At 37.7% G+C, this 17188-nt stretch overlaps 1 protein-coding gene and 1 non-coding gene across 13 annotated transcripts in view; one reads left to right on the forward strand and one right to left on the reverse strand.

Annotated features, from left to right (window-relative positions):
• Window positions 1-17188, forward strand: part of ST7L (suppression of tumorigenicity 7 like) — a 185818-nt gene that overhangs the window by 18052 nt on the left and 150578 nt on the right. For all 12 annotated transcript variants that reach the window (XR_010321496.1, XR_010321498.1, XR_010321497.1 and 9 more), the window contains exon 4: window positions 4253-4307. Coding sequence is in view for 5 of the 12 variants with exons in the window: in XM_064282410.1 (XP_064138480.1) it covers window positions 4253-4307 (55 nt within the window). In the remaining 7 variants the exon portion in view is untranslated. The remainder of the gene's footprint in view (window positions 1-4252; window positions 4308-17188) is intronic.
• On the reverse strand, window positions 16374-16481 carry LOC111750532 (U6 spliceosomal RNA). Its single transcript, XR_002785639.1, has one exon. It is a non-coding gene; the product is annotated as a U6 spliceosomal RNA (small nuclear RNA).

Genomic DNA, 17188 nt, shown 5'->3' on the forward strand with positions numbered 1-17188 from the left:
AGAAGAATTGTCTATGAGTTTAAATGGACAACAGTTACTCTAAATTAATGGTGATGAACCAATATGAGTAGAGAAAGTGAGAATGGTGACAGAATGGGAGATGTAACGAGTTTTACTGAACCTTTTCATGTAGATATTGTGAATGGATGTGTGTTTGGTTGTTGTAAAATGGCATGGGAGTGGTGTCTGACATCCTCTAACTTCACAAGTGGGAAGGAGAATCAAGATCAACAGCCCAAGGCTGATTCCTATGGCACGGAAGTTAGACATGCCTCCTTTTGAAACCACCATCTTTACCAATTCTGGCACCAACTGTCCTTCCCATGGCACTCTCTACTTTACTGCTGGGTTCGACAATTCATTGCAATGGCCATATAGAACTCAGACAATAGTCACTATTATGGGGTTTGTTAGGGAAGTTACAGTTACAATTCAGGCTCAGGGACACTCAGGATACAGTTCTCCCATCAGGACAGCCTCTTCCCAGCCATGCTTGTAGGCACACCTCTCCCTGGCCCTAGGCCTCTGCCCAAAGGCAATCAGCTTTCTTTCTCTGTGGTCTGGGAAGGTCACTGCGCTGTCTCCTGCTGCCACGTCTCTGCTACTGGATCTCTTCTGCCACCGCTTCTCACTGTCTTCAGGGTTACAACTCTCTCTTTGTCTCTCTCCTCTCTCTCCTCTTTCTCGGTCTCCTGGTTCCAGGAGTTTCTCAGTGCAGGGATCCTGGGTGCAACGGATGTCCTGATTCCTGGCTGTTCTTCCTTGGTGGTGGTGGACTCTTCTCTTTTTACCACCTCTGGCAAAACTGACCAGCCCCCTTGGTGGGCTACAGTTACCATATCTGCACAGTGCTGCCCAATCACTTGGGTGGGGGTTACAAGACCATGGCTAGAAAGGCCACACAGAGTGATCTATGGCAGTGAAGTTGCAAATAAACAACAACAAAAAAAACCCCATTGCTATCAAGTCAATTCCAACTCATAGCGACCCTAAGGGACAAAATAGGACTGTGCCACAAAGTTGCATATATTGCCATCAAAAATAAATAATTTTTTCTTAAAGATACTATAGTGACAGATAAGGAGTAAATGGTCTATTATTCTTAGAAGGAGGGTCACAAAATGTTTCACAGAGGAGATGCTTGAATTGGTCCTCAAAACTGAGTCAAAGTTCTCTTTTTGTTCGACATTCTTTCCCTGGGTAAGTGCACCTCATTCTGTAATACTGCTTACCATGTGTATGCTGGGGGAACCCTACCCATAAGCTCTCTCTTAAATTTTAAACCCACGTTATGTTTTCTAGAAATCTCTGCCTTTGATGGCCGGCCCTAAGCACCTGAACTCACCCGGTCCAAAATGGAACTAATTATCTTCTTCTGATAGGCCTCCATCCACAGTCCTCCCATCTGTTAATGGTACCCAATTCCCATACCAGAAACCTTTACATTGTTTCAGATTATTTCTCTTATATTTATCCTTTCTTCCCTGTGATCCCCAGACAGTGGAACCCCAAATTTTATTGATTCCTCCTCAAAAATTATCGTGACACCATTCTACTTCTTGTGTTTTAACATTCATTGCCTTTTATCTAGGCCCTCTGCATGTCTTTCCGTAACTATTGCAATGGTGTCTTAACTGGTTTCCCTGCCTCTGCTACCACTCTTTCTAGTCCATTCTCTACCCTTACTGTGCAAAAAAAGTGGTTCTCTAACTTTTTCAATTCAGGATTCCTTTATACACTTAAAAATTAGTGAAGTCCTCAGAGAGCTTTTGTTTACATGATTGTATCCATCAGCATTTACTGTGATAGGAATTAAAGTAGAAATTAAAAAAATATTTATTAATTCTTTTAAAAACAATAATAAATCCGATGTATGTTAACATATTATATGAATAATTATATTTTCCAAAACAGAAAAAAGTTCAGTCAGAAGACTGGCGTTGTTTTATATTTGTTTAAATCTCTTAAATAGAAGACAGCTTATTCTCAGTCTACTTCCTGCGTTCAGTCTGTTTTAATGTGTTGTTTTGATTAAAATATATGAAGAAAATCTTGTCTCACAAAGTTGGAAAAGGGAGCAGTATTTTGATAGCCTTTTCAGAAAATTGTGAATATTCTTTTTTGATACTACATCAAAACTTGATAAAAGGTTAATTGCAATGTGGAATCTGAAGCCATATCAATGAGCTTTTCATTCTCCGTTACCTTAATATCCTTTGGTGTATCTTACAGTTTGCTTAAATCTTTTACTTATGCATAATTTTATGACACTATGTGTTAGTCATTTGGAAATTAGTTGTTTGCTGAATTATGTAGATCTTCCAAATGTGGGCATGTCTTATTATACAGTATTTTAAAAAATCACATTCATTAATATCACCTCTACTCCCACAGAAAAGCCTTTAAGTACTGGGAAGTTGCCAGGCTCATGGTAGCAGATACAGGTTTTCCAAAATTCTAATATTCACTTGAAAGCTCAAATTTTATTGCAGTAAGTACTGCTAGTTGTTTTCCTTGAAGCTAACTGACTCACTTTATTCATTTTTGAGAAAATGTCTGCTAACTACCTGTCTGAATAACCACAGGTTTTTCTCTCAGGGTCTTTCAAGTAAAAGTAGTGTTCCATGAAAAAAGTGGACAGTTCAGCTCATAAAACAATTGCTTTTACTAGAGACTACCATCATACTTAGGAGCCCCTGGTGATGAAGTGGTTAAGTGCTTGGCTGCTAACCGAAGGGTCAGTGGTTCAAATCCACTACTGGTGAAAGATGTGGTAGTCAGCTTCTGCAAGGATTTACAGCCTTAGAAACCCTGTAAGGCAGTTCTTCTCTTTCCTATAGGGTCACTATGAGTCGGAATCAACTCGTTGGCAGTGAATTTGGTTTTGGGTATCATTATACTTAGGAGTCCCTGGGTGGTACAAACAGTTAAGCGCTCAGCTTTGAATCAGTTTGAATCTACCCAGAGGCGTCTTGGAAGAAAGGCCTGGTGATCGACTTCCGACAGATCATAACCACTGAAAACCCTATGGAGCACACTTCTACCCTGAAACGCACGGGGTCACCATGAGTTAGAATCGACTCAATGGCAACTGGCTTGGTGTTTTGTTACCATCGTACTTGGTATGATGTTTAAGTGAACTTTGCTTTGGTTTTACTGCAAGGACGTGGTGGTGAATACAGTGACTACTAGTACAATGTGGTCACTGCTTGACTCATGTTAAAATACTAGCAGGTTTACTCACTTAATTTTATACCATCAGTTCAACTTTTCGGGGCTGGTACTAGGGTGACGCAAGTGGGATACCTAACACACAAAATTTAAGGAAGCTCTTATTCTCAGGGTCGTGCAACTGAGTTCAAGTCAACACAGTTAAAAAGGCAAATACGATTTTGGTATTTATTGCTAAAAGAGTTGTTACTTTGTGGTTCCATGAATCATACTCTGGTAGCTTCCGCTGTAAACAAAGATTTGGTGTTTGTTATTTTTTCTGCCTATAAGCCTTTGATGACTTCTGAAAGCTTTCAGACTAAAGCTTATTGACTAAGGAAAATATCTAAACTCCTTAATATGGTATATAAGCACCTTTGTAAATCTCCCCTGTTGTTTCTTCTAGCCTCATTTACAGCTCTTTCCCACCGCCTACCCTGTGTTGTATCTTAACCATGCTGTGTGGTGTTATGATACTTCCTTTGCTCGGAATGTTCTTCATCTGTAACCTTCTTCTCATCTTTTACAGTGCAGTTCAAGTGTCACCTCCTTTATAAAGCCTTCTGATTTCCCCCAGAGTAAAATTAATCACTTCCTTTTATTCTCTTCGAATAAAACATATCTCTACTGTAGCACTTATCGGACAGTTTAGGTTAGTTGTTTACAAGACTAACTCCCATGCTTCATTTAATTCAATTAAACATGTCAGTTCCAGATCCTGTGCTAACTCCAGGGGAAAAAAAAAAATGAACAAAGTTTTAAGAGATCACATCTTAAAGGGAGAAACTGAAAACCAACCAGATAATCACATTTTAATATGGTAAATGCTATAATTGAATTGTGAGCCTAATGCTATGGAGACAGATAAGAAATGTCTAGATTTAATTGTATGCTTCTTGAGAGGAGGCCCATCTCTGCCATATTCACCTTTGTACCGTCTGTGGCTACTGCTATGCTATACAATAAATGTTGGTTAAATGAAGATTTAACTGCATTTGATTAAACTGCCTCATTTTTTCATTTTTTCTCTCTTGTTTTTTAGAATGCAAGGTATGGAGAAACCCTCTAAACCTTTTCAGAGGAGCAGAATATAGGAGGTATTACATTTTCCTCTCAGTATAATTATGATACTGGTCTTAGAGTAAAATATAATGGAAGCATTTGTTTTTGTAAATATATCACAGCTCTTATGGTTGGAGATATTTATAAATAATAGGTAAAATGATTAGCCCAAGGTTTAGTTGGTAGTATCTTGACTGTATTTCCTTTTATAATCGTGAGAAGCATCACTTTAAACCATATGTTTGTAATATATAATACGTATATATTTGGCCTCTAGTTTATGCAGAAAGCCTTTTCAAAGAATTCATGAGGTTAAAAAAAATTATAAATGTCAGCATATTCCTATGCATGTGAACTCAGTTTCAAAGTTTGTTTGAGGATTCATTACAAAATATCACTCTGAATGTGAATATGAACTTCATTTATGCATCAGTACAGGGTACAGTATTTTTATATTACATTTTATGCTATATGATTTAAAATCAGGAAAGGTGTGTGTCAAGGTCGTATCCTTTCACCATATTTACTCAGTCTGTATGCTTAGCAAATAATTTGAGAAGCTGGACTACATGAAGAAGAATGGGGCAGCAGGATTGGAGGAAGACTCATTAACAACCTGCGTTATACAGATTACACAATTTTGCTTGATGAAAGTGAAGAGGGCTTGAAGCACTTACTGATGAAGATCAAAGACCACAGCCTTCAGTATGGATTACACCTCGACATAAAGAAAATCCTCATAATTGGACAAATAAGCAACATCATGATAAATGGAGAAAAGATTAAAGTTGTCAAGGATTTAATTTTACTTGGATCCACACTCAACACCTATGGAGGCAGCCATCAAAAAATCAAAAGACACGTTGCATTGGGCAAGTCTGCTGCAAAAGACTTCTTTCAAGTGTTAAAAAGCAAACACTGAGGACAAGCCATGGTATTTTCAGTTGCCTCATATGCATTTGAGAGCTGAACAATGAATAAGGAAAATCAAAGAAGAATTGATGTCTTTGAATTATGGGGTGATGAAGAATATTGAATATACTACGGACTGCCAGAAGAACAAACAAATCTGTCTTGGAAGAAATACAGTCAGAATGCTCCTTAGAAACGAGGTTGGCAGGACTTTATTTCACGTACTTTGGATATGTTACCAGGAGGGACCAGTCCCTGGAGAAGGATATCATGCTTGGTAAAGTAGAGGGTCAGCAAAAAAGTGGAAGACCCTCAATGAGATGGATTGACACAGTTACTTCAACAATGGGCTCAAACATAGCAACAGTTGTGTGAATGGCACAGGACAGGGCAGTGTTTCCTTTTGTTGTTTTGTTGTACATAGGATCACTATGAGTGGAAACTGACTCGATGGCACTTACAACAACAGGAACATATTTTATATTGCCATTTCCTATCAGTATTACTGTGTCCATTTCTCTTCCAGTTTTTACTCTAAATGAGAAAACTTAAAAAAAATTTTTTTTTATTGTGCATTAAGTGAAAGTTTACAAGCCAAGTCAGTCTCTCATACAAAAACTTATATAAACTTTGCTATATTTACTCCTAGTTGCTCTCCCCCAATGAGACAGCACAGTCCTTCCCTCCATTCTCTAATTTTGTTTCCATTCGGCCAGCTTCTAACCCCCTCTACCCTCTCATGTCTTCTCCAGACAGGAACTGCCCACGTAGTCTCATGTGTCTACTTGATCCAAGAAGCTCACTCTTCACCAGTATCATTTTCTATCACATAGTCCAGTCCAGTCCCTGTCTGAAGAGCTGGCCTTGGGAATGGTTCCTGACTTGGGCTACCAGAAGGTCTGGGGACCATGACCTCCACGGTCCTACTAGTCTCAGTCAGACCGTTAAGTCTGGTCTTCTTCCGAGAATCTGAGGTCTGCATCTCACTGCTCTCCTGCTCCCTCAGGGGTTCTCTGTTGTGTTCCCTGTCAGGGCAGTCATTGGTAACAGCTGGGCACCATGTAGTTCTTCTGGTCTCATGCTGATGTAGTCTCTGGTTTATGTGGCCCTTGTGCTCATAATTACCTTGTATCTTTGGTGTTCTTCATCCTTCTTTGCTCCAGGTGGGTTGAGACCAATTGTTGCATCTTAGATGGCCCCTTGCTAACTTTTAAGACCCCAGACACCACTCTCCAAAGTGAGATGCAGAATGTTTTCTTAATAGATTTTATTATGCCAGTTGACTTAGATGTCCCCTGAAACCATGGTTCCTAAACCCCTGCTCCTACTACACTGGCCTTCGAAGCATTCAGTTTATTTAGGAAACTTCTTTGCTTTTCGTTTAGTCCAGTTGTGCTGACCTCTCCTGTATTCTGTGTTATCTTTCCCTTCACCTAAAATAGTTCTTTTTCACTATCTCATTAGTGAAAACCCCTTTCCCTCCCTCTCTCCCTGCTCCGGTAACCATCAAAGGATATTTTCTTCTCTTTTTAAACTATTTTTTGAGTTCTTATAATAGTGGTCTTATAAAATATTTGCCCTCTTGCAACTGATTTCACTCAGCATAATGCCTTCCAGATTCCTCCATGTTACGAAATGTTTCACGGTTTCATCACTGTTCTTTATCTATGCGTAGTATCCCATTGTGTGAATATACCATAATTTATCCATTCACCCGTTGATGGGGACCTTGGTTGCTTCCATCTTTTTGCTGTTGTAAACAGTGCTGCAATAAACGTGGGTGTGCATGTATCTGTTCGTGTAAAGGCTCTTATTTCTCTAGGATGTTCCAAGGAGTGGGATTGGTGGATCATGTGGTAGTTCTATTTCTAGCTTTTTAAGGAAGCGCCAAATCGATTTCCAAAGTGTTTGTACCATTTTAAATTCCCATCAGAAGCGTACAAGTGTTCTGGTCTCTCCACAACCTTGCCAACATTTATTATTTTGTGTTTTTGGATTAATGCCAGCCTTGTTGGAGTGAGTTGGAATCTCACTGTAGTTTTGATTTGCATTATTCTAATGGCTAATAATCCTGAGTGTTTCCTCATGTAGCAGCAAAGTACCAGTTCAGATTCTTTTCCCATTTTTTAATAGGGTTATTTGTCTTTTTGTAGTTGAGTTTTTGCGGTATCATGTAGACTTTAGACATAAGACACTAATCAGAAATGTCATAGCTAAAAACTTTTTCCCAGTCTGTAGGTAATCTTTTTACTCTTTTGGTGAAGTCTTTGGATGAGCATACGTGTTTAATTTTTAGGAGCTCCCAGTTATCTAGTTTCTTTTCTGCATTGTTAATAATGTTTGCATGCTGTTGATGACATGTATTAGGGCTCCTAGCATTGTCCCTGTTTTTTCTTCCATGATCTTTATTGTTTTAGATTTTATATTCAGGTCTTTGATCCATTTTGAGTTCGTTTTTGTGCGCGGTGTGAAGTATGGGTCTTGTTTGATTTTTTTGCAGATGGATATCCAGTTATGCCAGCACCATTTGTTAAAGACACTGTCTTTTCCCCATTTAACTGACTTTGGGCCTTTGTCAAATATCAGCTGCTCATATGTGGATGGATTTATGTCTGGATTCTCAATTCTGTTCCATTGGTCTAAGTATCTGTTGTTATAACACTACCAGGCTGTTTTGACTACTGTGGCAGTGTAATAGATTGTAAAATCAAGTAGAGCGAGGCCTCCCACTTTGTTCTTCTTTTTCTGTAATGCTTTACTTATCTGGGGCCCCTTTCCCTTCCATATGAAATTGGTGATTTGTTTCTCCATCTCATTAAATTCGTTGGAATTTGGATCGGAATTACATTGTATCCATAGAGGCTTTTGGTAGAATAGACATTTTTACAATATTAGGTCTTTCTATCCATGAGCAAGATACGTTTTTCCACTTTTGTAGGTCTCTTTTGGTTTCTTGCGGTAGTGTCTTGTTGTTTTCTTTGTATGTCTTTTACTTTTCTGGAAAGATTTATTCCTAAGTGTTTTATCTTCTTGGGGGCTACTGTAAATGGTATTGATTTGGTGATTTCTTCTTCAATGTTCTTTTTGTTGGCATAGAGGAATCCAACTGATTTTTGGATGTTTGTCTTGTATCCCAATACTCTGCTGAGCTCTTCTGTTAGTTTCAGTAGTTTTCTTGAGGATTCTTTAGGGTTTTCTGTGTATAAGATCATGTCATCTGTAAACAGAGATACTTCTACTTCTTCCTTGCCAATCTGGATGCCTCTTCTTTCTTTATCTAGCCTAATTGCTCTGGCTAGGACCTCCAGCACAATGTTGCATAAGAGTGGTGATAAGGGGCATCCTTGTCTGATTCCTGATCTCAGGGGGAATGCTTTCAGACTCTCTCCATTTAGGATGAAGTTGGCTGTTGGCTTTGCATAACCCCAGAATGTTGAGGAATTTTCCATCTATTCCTATTCCACTGAGTTTTTATCATGAATGGGTGTTGAGCTCTGTCAAATTCCTTTTCTGTGTCAATTGATAAGATCATGTGGTTCTTGTCTTGTTTTATTTATATGATGGATTACATTAATTGCTTTTCTTACGTTGAACCATCTCTTCGTATCTGATATGAATCCCACTTGGTCATGGTGAATTATTTTTTTGACATGTTTTTGAATTCTCTTGGCTAGAATTTTGTTGAGGATCTTTGCATCTAAGTTCATAAGGGCTATAGGTCTGTAATTTTCTTTTTTTGTGGTGCCTTTACCTGATTTTGGTATCAGGGATATACTGGCTCCATAGAATGAGTTTGGGAGTATTCCATCCTTTTCTATGCTCTGAAATACCTTTAGTAGTCGTGGTGTTAACTCTTCTCTGAAAGTTTGGTAGAACTCTGCAGTGAAGCCGTCCGGACCAGGGCTTTTTTTTTGTTGGGAGTTTTTTGATTACCTTTTCAATCTCTTCTTTGTTACTGGTTTATTTAGTTGTTCTACCTCTGTTTGTGTTAGTTTAGGTAGGTAGTGTGTTTCTAGACATTCATCCACTTCTTCTGGGTTTTCAAATTTGTTAGAGTACAATTTTTTATAGTAATCTGATATGATTCTTTTAATTTCAGTTGGGTCTGTTGTAATATCAGCCATCTTATTTCTTATTTGGGTTATTTGCTTCCTCTCCTGTTTTTCTTTTGTCAGTTTGGCCAATGGTTTATCAATTTTGTTAATTTTTTCTGAGAACCAGCTTTTGGTTTTGTTAACTCTTTCAATTGTTTTTCTGTTTTCTATTTGATTTAATTTTGCTCTAATTTTTGTTATTTGCTTTCTTCTGGTGCTTGAAGATTTCTTTTGCTGCTCTCTTTCTATTTGTTCAAGTTGTAAGGATAATTCTTTGATTTTGGCCCTTTCTTCTTTTTGTATGTGTGCATTTATTGATTTAAATTGACCTCTGAGCACTGCTTTCACTGTGTCTCAAAGGTTCTGATAGGAATTGGTTTCATTCTCATTGAATTCTATGAATTTCTTTATTCCATCCTTGATGTATTCTATAACCCAGGGTATTGTTCAGTTTCCCAAGTGTTTGATTTCTTTTCCCCGCTTTTTCTGTTATTGATTTCTACTTTTATGGCTTTATGGTCCGAGAAGATGTTTTGTAATATTTCGATGTTTTGGATTCTGCTAAGTCTTGCTTTATGATGTGGTCTATTCTAGAGAATGTTCCATGTGCGTTGGAAAAGAAAGTATACTTGGCTGCTGTTGGGTGGCGTGTTCTGTATATGTCTATGAGGTCAAGTTGGTTGATTGTGGCATTTAGATCTTCCGTGTTTTTATTCAGCTTCTTTCTGGATGTTTTGTCCTACACTGAAAGTGATGCGTACAAGTCTCTTACTATAATTGTGGCGCTGTCTATCTCAGTTTTCAATGCTGTTAGAATTTGTCTTATGTATCTTGCAGCCCTGTCATTGGGTGCATAAATATTTGATATGGTTATATCCTCCTGGTGTATTGTCCCTTCAGTCATTATATACTGTCTTTCCTTATCCTTAGTTGTGGATTTAACTTTAAATTCTATTTTGTCAGAAATTAATATTGCCGCTCCTGCTCTTTTTTGGTTGTTGTTTGCTTGATAGATTTTTTTCCATCCTTTGAGTTTTAGTTTGTTTGTGTCTCTTAAGTCTAAGGTGTGTCTCTGGTAGGCAGAATATAGACAGATCGTGTTTTTTTATCCATTCTGCCATTCCGTGTCTTTATTGGTGCATTTAGTCCGTTTACATTCAGCATAATTAGGGGTAGGTATGAATTTAGTGCTGTAATTCTGATGTCTTTTTCTGTGTGTTTTTGACAGTTTCTTTTTCCCACTGAATTTTTGTGTTAAGTAGTTTATCTTTATATATTGTCTTTTCCTCTTACTCGTTGTTGTTGATTTTGTTTCTGCTGAGTCTATATTTTTTTCTTGTATCTTATTTTGATGAGTAGGATTATTAGCCTCCTTTGAAGTTACTTTAACATTTACGCCTATTTTTCTAGGTTTAAGCCTAAATTTTATTTCTTTATATCGCCTTGTCTTCCTGTCCATATGAAAGATCTATGACTACATTTCTTAGTCCCTCTTTTTTCTTTTGATGTTGTCTTCTTTTACATAATGACATCGCTCTTTCCCTGTTTTGAGCATTTTTTCATCTTGATTTATTTTTGTAATTTCCCTATCTGGGTTGACATCAGATTGTTCTGTCCAGTGTTCTAGTCTTGGGTTGATATCTGATATTACTGATTTTCTAACCAGTGCTCCTTTTAGTATTTCTTGTAGTTTTGTTTTTTTTTTTAATGAATTGCCTAAACTTCTCTTTATCTAGAAATGTCCTAATTTCGCCTTCATATTTGAGAGACAGTTTTGCCAGATATATGATTCTTGTCTGGCAATTTTTTTCCTTCAGTGCCTTGTATAAGTCATCCCACTACCTTCTGGCCTGCATGGTTTGTGCTGAGTAGTCCAAGCTTATTCTTATTGACTCCTCTTTGTAGGTGACTTTTCGCTTATCTGTAGCTGCTCTTAAAATTCTGTCTTTATCTTTGGTTTTGGCAAATTTGATTATAATATGTCTTGGTGACTTTCTTTTAAAATCTACCTTATGTGGAGTTCGATGAGCATCTTGGATAGATATCTTCTCATCCCTCACAATATCAGGGACTTTTTCTGCCAACAAATCTTCAACAATTCTCTCTGTATTTTCTGTTATCCCTCCCTGTTGTGGCACTCCAATTACTCATAGGTTATTTCTCTTGATAGAGTCTCACATGATTCTTAGGGTTTCTTCATTTTTTTAAATTCTTTTATCTGATTTTTCTTCGGATATATTGCTGCCAAGTGCCTTACCTTCAGTCTCATGAATCCTGCCTTCCACTTGCTCAGTTCTGCTCCTCTGACTTTCAATTGAGTTGTCTAACTCTGTAATTTTACTGTGAATCTTCTGAATTTCAGATTGCTGTCTCTCTATGGATCCTTGCAGCTTATTAAATTTTTCATTATGTTCTTGAATAACCTTTTTAATTTCTTCGACTGCTTTGTCTGTGTGTTCCTTGGCTTGTCCTGCATATTGCCTGATCTCCTTCCTGATGTCTTGAAGAGTTTTGTATATTAATCTTTTGTATTCTGCATCCGGTAGTTCCAGGAAGGCACCTTCATCCAGAAGATCTCTTGATTTTTTTGTTTTGAGAGCTTGTTGAAGCAATCATGATCTGCTTCTTTATGTGATTTGATATTGACTGTTGTCTCCTAGCCATCTATAAGTTATTGTATTAATTTATTTTATGTTTGCTTACTATATCCTAGCTTCTTGCTTTGTTTTGTTTTGATATGTCCAGATAGGCTGCTTGAGTGAGCTAGCTTGATTATTTTTGCCTTTGAAGCTCTAACGTCTTGTCACTAGATGGCTAGAACTGTTACCAGGTATATGAGCCTAGCAGTCCATTCACTTTTCATGTATGGATTCAGCTCAGATGTCCAGGTAGTTGGTCATCAAGTGCGTGGTACAGGCTCTATCCTACAGTCATGGAGGGGCAGGGGTGATCAGTGTAGGTACAGGTATCTGGTTGCAGTAAGGGGCCATGCTCTGAACAAGGCAGGGAGGTGACAACTGTCCCCCCAAGTGTCTGTGAGGAAAGAGTGTCCCTGTTCCCTAGAGTGCACAGGTGAGTGGGTTCTGTAGACAGACCATGGGCACCCAGTGCTTTGGTTGTAACACCTGGGATGTACTGGTTATCCTTGGACCCCTGTTGTGGGTGGCTAGGTGACCTGAGTGGACCCACCAGTCCCTAGGCCCCAGATGTGGGTAGTTGAGGGCCCTGTTTAATAGGCAAAGTGGTGTCAAACATCAAACACCCACCTCTCCACTGCACAGCTAAAATAGTTGCAGTCTGCCAATAAGGGCCTATTCTCCTGAAATAGGCCCACACAGGTTCGTGCAGGGGAAAAGGTATTTAAAGTCCATGGACTGTTTATGCCTGGACAGGAGCTACTTCTCTCCTGAGGTTCCTAGGTTAGTGGAGCTGGCAGATTATCTTTTCCCCAGTTGTGAATTTATTCCCTCTCCACGGCTGGCAGAATGACTCAGGGTGTCCAGCAGGACCTATCTTAGGCCCAGGGAAATCGACAGCCATTGATGCCGGCTTCGGGGTTGGGGACATGGTAAAATATATGCAGATACTTAGCTTTTGCTGATAGTGCTCTTCTTCTCTGGTTCTGGAGGTGTGAGTAGGCTGTGTGGCTGGCTGTTTCTCTGTGAGGAAACAGCGGCTGAACGCTACCACTAGCTCATTGCCAGTCTGAGGGTTCCTGGCGATTTAGGTCCGATAACTCCTCTCTGTTTCTCCTCTACCGTCTCTCTCTTCCCTTGCTGCTCAGTCCATTTTCTAACTTTGCCTTTGATATTCAGGGCTTCTAGCTTGTTATAAGTGTAATCGTTTCACTTGTTTTTTTGGGCGTTTGTTGTAAGACGGTTCACTGGAAGTGTCTGATTACCCCACCATCTTGTCGCTGCCTCCTCTCAGAAAACATTTTTTGAAGCTTGTAACCTAAAATACTTCACTTTTATCTAGAGAACAATTTTTTTTGAACAATTAGTTTGTCTTAATATAAAAGTCTCTAAGTCACATTGGTAATCATTGAGTGGTTGCTAGAAAGCTTAAAACCTTAGCAAGTATATGGAACTCTTTGGTATGCATTTCATATGTAAGCTTCATTACAGGCTCCATTTTATGTCCCTATCTTTGTTTTTCTATTCTGAATCTTTTTTATTTACTTCTAATTTAAATTGTTGATACTGTACACTATAGTTTTCACTGCTTTAAATTATTTTGGGGAAAAATGTGGATGGTTTATAAATAACATTTTTCATGATTTTAGAATGCATAGAAAAACTTTGCTAAGTGAGCAAGGTTTTGTGTTTTCTTTTTTCTGGATAATTTCTCACAAAATACACCTCCTCCTCAGTTATGAACTCTCATTATACAACATTTCCCGTTTACGACAATAGTAAGAAATCTGCTATCTGACTGTTTTGCACACATATGACATACATCTGGTACTAACCAATGCCAAGGTGCGAGTCAAGGGTAATAATGCTAGCTGTGATGATTAAGGTTATGTGTAAACTTGGCTGGGCCTTGATTTTCAGTGGTGTGGCAGTTATATAATGATGTTACTTGGAAGTTATGTAATGATGTAAATTAGCAGTTATGTAATGATGTAAATTGGCTGTTATGTACTGATGTAGTCATCCTCCATTTTGTGATCTGATGTGGCCATCGTCCATTTTTGCATAATGCTGATTTTCGCATAACCACCTGGTCTTTGGAACCTGACCATGCTGATAAGTGAGGAGTGGGTGTAGGTCAAAACTTTAAATAGCAAGGCACTTTTTACTAACAAAAAACTTGAACTTTGACCATTTAAATAAATAACAGTTACAATGTACTTTAGAAATGCTTTTTAATTATAAAATATATGCATATACATTGTGAAAAAATTGGAAAATACAAAAATGAATAAAGAAGAAAGTAAAAATCACCGTTTCCACCACTATGTGATAATTGCTGTTAACATTTCACAGCAGTAATATTAATATTTTGTTAGTATTTTTGTCCAGTCTCTTTTCTGTATACATACATAGAAACAAAACTCAAAGATCATAAAGTATATAGAGTTTTACATCCTACTTTTTTCTCTTAATATAATATTGTGTGAATTTACCCATGGTTTTAAGTATTTTTCAAAAACATGATTTTTCATTGTTGTAATATATTTTATTATCTAGAAGTACCATACTTTACCTACAGCATTCCTATTTGAGTCAATAAGATTATTATTTCACTGTTAACATTTAGAGTAGAGGGGTATTTTGTATGTAAATAATTAGCCACATTGTTTCCTTAGGGTCAGTTTGTAGCACTGGGATTACTGAGTCAAAGAATATTAACAGATTATTTTTTTTCTTCCCTTTAATCTGTCCTTTTTTAATTGCCGAGTTTTTCAAAAATAAACAAAAGTAGAGAAAATTGAATAATGAAGTCTCATGTTCCCATTCTCCAGCTAGGTGTGAATATTTTTAAGACCCTTGGGAGTTGTTACCTAATTGATTTCTGGACAGAATTCAGCAATTTATATTTATGCTAGCAGTATATGTGAGTCCATATTCCATCTCACCCTTGATAATACGTCTTCACCAATTTGATAGGATAAGCAGCATTATGACAAGTAGAGAAAAGGTTGAAGTTGTCAAGGATTTCATTTTGCTGGGATCCACAATCAACACCCATGGAAGCAGCAGTCAAGAAATCAAAAGACGCATTGCACTGGCCAAATCTGCTTCAAAAGACCTCTTTAAAGTGTTAAAAAGCAAAGATGCAACCTTCAGGACAAGTCGTGGTATTTTTCAATTGCCTCATATGCATGTGAAAGCTGGACAATGAATAAGGAAGAAGAATTGATGCCTTTGGATTATGGTCTTGGTGAAGAATATTGAATGTACCATGGACTACCAGAAGAATGAAGAAATCTATCTTGGAAAAAGTACAGCCAGAATGCCCCTTAGAAGCTAGGATGGTGAGTCTTCATCTCACATACTTTGGACTTACTATCAGAAGAGACCAGTCCCAGAAGAAGGACATCATGCTTGGTAAAGTGGAGGGTGAACGAAAGAGAGGAAGACCCTCAGCAAGATGGATTGACACAGTTGGTGCAATGATGGGCTCAAGCATGACGATGATTGTGAGGATGGCGCAGGACCAGGCAGCATTTTGTTTTATTGTACGTAAGGTCACTGTGAGTCGAAACTGACTCAACAGCACCTAACAACAACAACAACTTGAGAGGTGAAAAGTAAAATTTAGTTGTTTTAATTTGCTGTTTTTAATTACTAACGAAATTGGACATTAAAAAATGTGTCTAATACCCAGTTTGTTAACCTGCTATTGATTTATTGTGGGTTTGGGGGAAACAAAAATATAAAATTTTAATTTAGTAAAATGTGGAAATAATCTGTCTTCACTTTTATGTTTTGAAAGGCCACCTGTGTTTTCTTTCTTTTTTTTAATGACTTATTCCCTCAATTTTAAAAGTGATAATTATCCAATGTGAAAAATAAGAAAAAGAGAAAACAGCCATAATCCTATCCTCTAGTGATAAGGACTACTAACGTGTGAGTGTATTTCCTTCTGGCCTTTCATTTTATGCATATATACACAATAAAATCATTTAAGGGATTAGTACTCTATATGTTTTTTACACCAGGCACTATTTCATGCATATTTTTTCTTCTCAATCAATATTGATCCTCCTCATTTTTTTTACTATTGAAATATTGTATTGCGTTTTCAGTGAAAGTTTGCACATAGATTAGTTTCCTGCTTAACAATTAATGCACAGTTTGTTCAGTGACATTGGTTAGGTTTTCCACAGTGTCAGCTTTCTCATTATTTCCATTCTGGTTGTTTCATTTCCAGTAATCTAGTTTCCCTGTCCCCTTGCCTTCTCATCTTTTCTTTTGAGTAAATGTTGACCTCACATAGATGATTTTTCAAGGAGCACAGTACTCACGGATGATTCAGATGCATTCTTTAAGCTAGGTTATTCCTTTCCATCTGTGGAAAAATGGCTTCTGAAAACCTATCAGAGAGTGTCCTTTATAAACTGTTCACACACACAATGTCAGAAAAAAAAAAATGGAACGCCTCACGTATTTACATGTCATCTTTGGGCAGGGGCCATGCTAATCTTCTCTAGTATCGTTCCAATTTTAGTATATGTGCTGCCGAAGCGAGCACCCTCCTCATCGTTTTTAATGACTGTGTGTTATTTGACCATGTGGTTGTATTACTTTTTACTTAACAATCCCTTATCGCTAGATATTTAAATTATGTCTATTTCCAACTATATAAACATGCTTCTTTGAACCTCTCAGCACATACATCCTTGTGTATCTGTCCAATTACTTCCTTCAGATTAATTCCCAAAAGTGGAATTGCTAGATCAAAGATTTTTAGTACGTATTAACAAATTTCCCTGGAGAAAGATGGTACCAATTTATTCTCTCACACCAGTGTGTGAGGCCTGAGTACCTTGAATCAACAGCTTTGGCACTTTTTTGTATTGTGGCTGTACATGTCTTCATTATCATCAAAACTGTGTAAATTTTATCCTTTAACTCAGTAATTCCACTTCTGGAATTTTTTTTTTTTAATTGTGCTTTAGATGAGGATTTACAGAGCAAATTAGTGCTCATTAAACAATGCACATACCGTTTTGTGACATTGGTTGCCAACCCCATGACGTGTCAACACTCTCCTCTCTTTGACCATGAGTTCCCCATTACTAGCTTCCCTGTCCCTTTCTGCCTTCTTGTCTGTGCCTGTAGGTTGGTGTGTCTGTTTAGTTCTTGTTTTGTTTTATGGGCCTGTCTAATCTTGGGCTGAAGGGTGAACCTCAGGAGTGGCTTCAGTACGGAGTTAAAAGGATATCTGGGGACCATACT

Source organism: Loxodonta africana, chromosome 3 (genome assembly GCF_030014295.1).
Source record: "Loxodonta africana isolate mLoxAfr1 chromosome 3, mLoxAfr1.hap2, whole genome shotgun sequence".
Taxonomy (NCBI): Eukaryota; Metazoa; Chordata; class Mammalia; order Proboscidea; family Elephantidae; genus Loxodonta; species Loxodonta africana.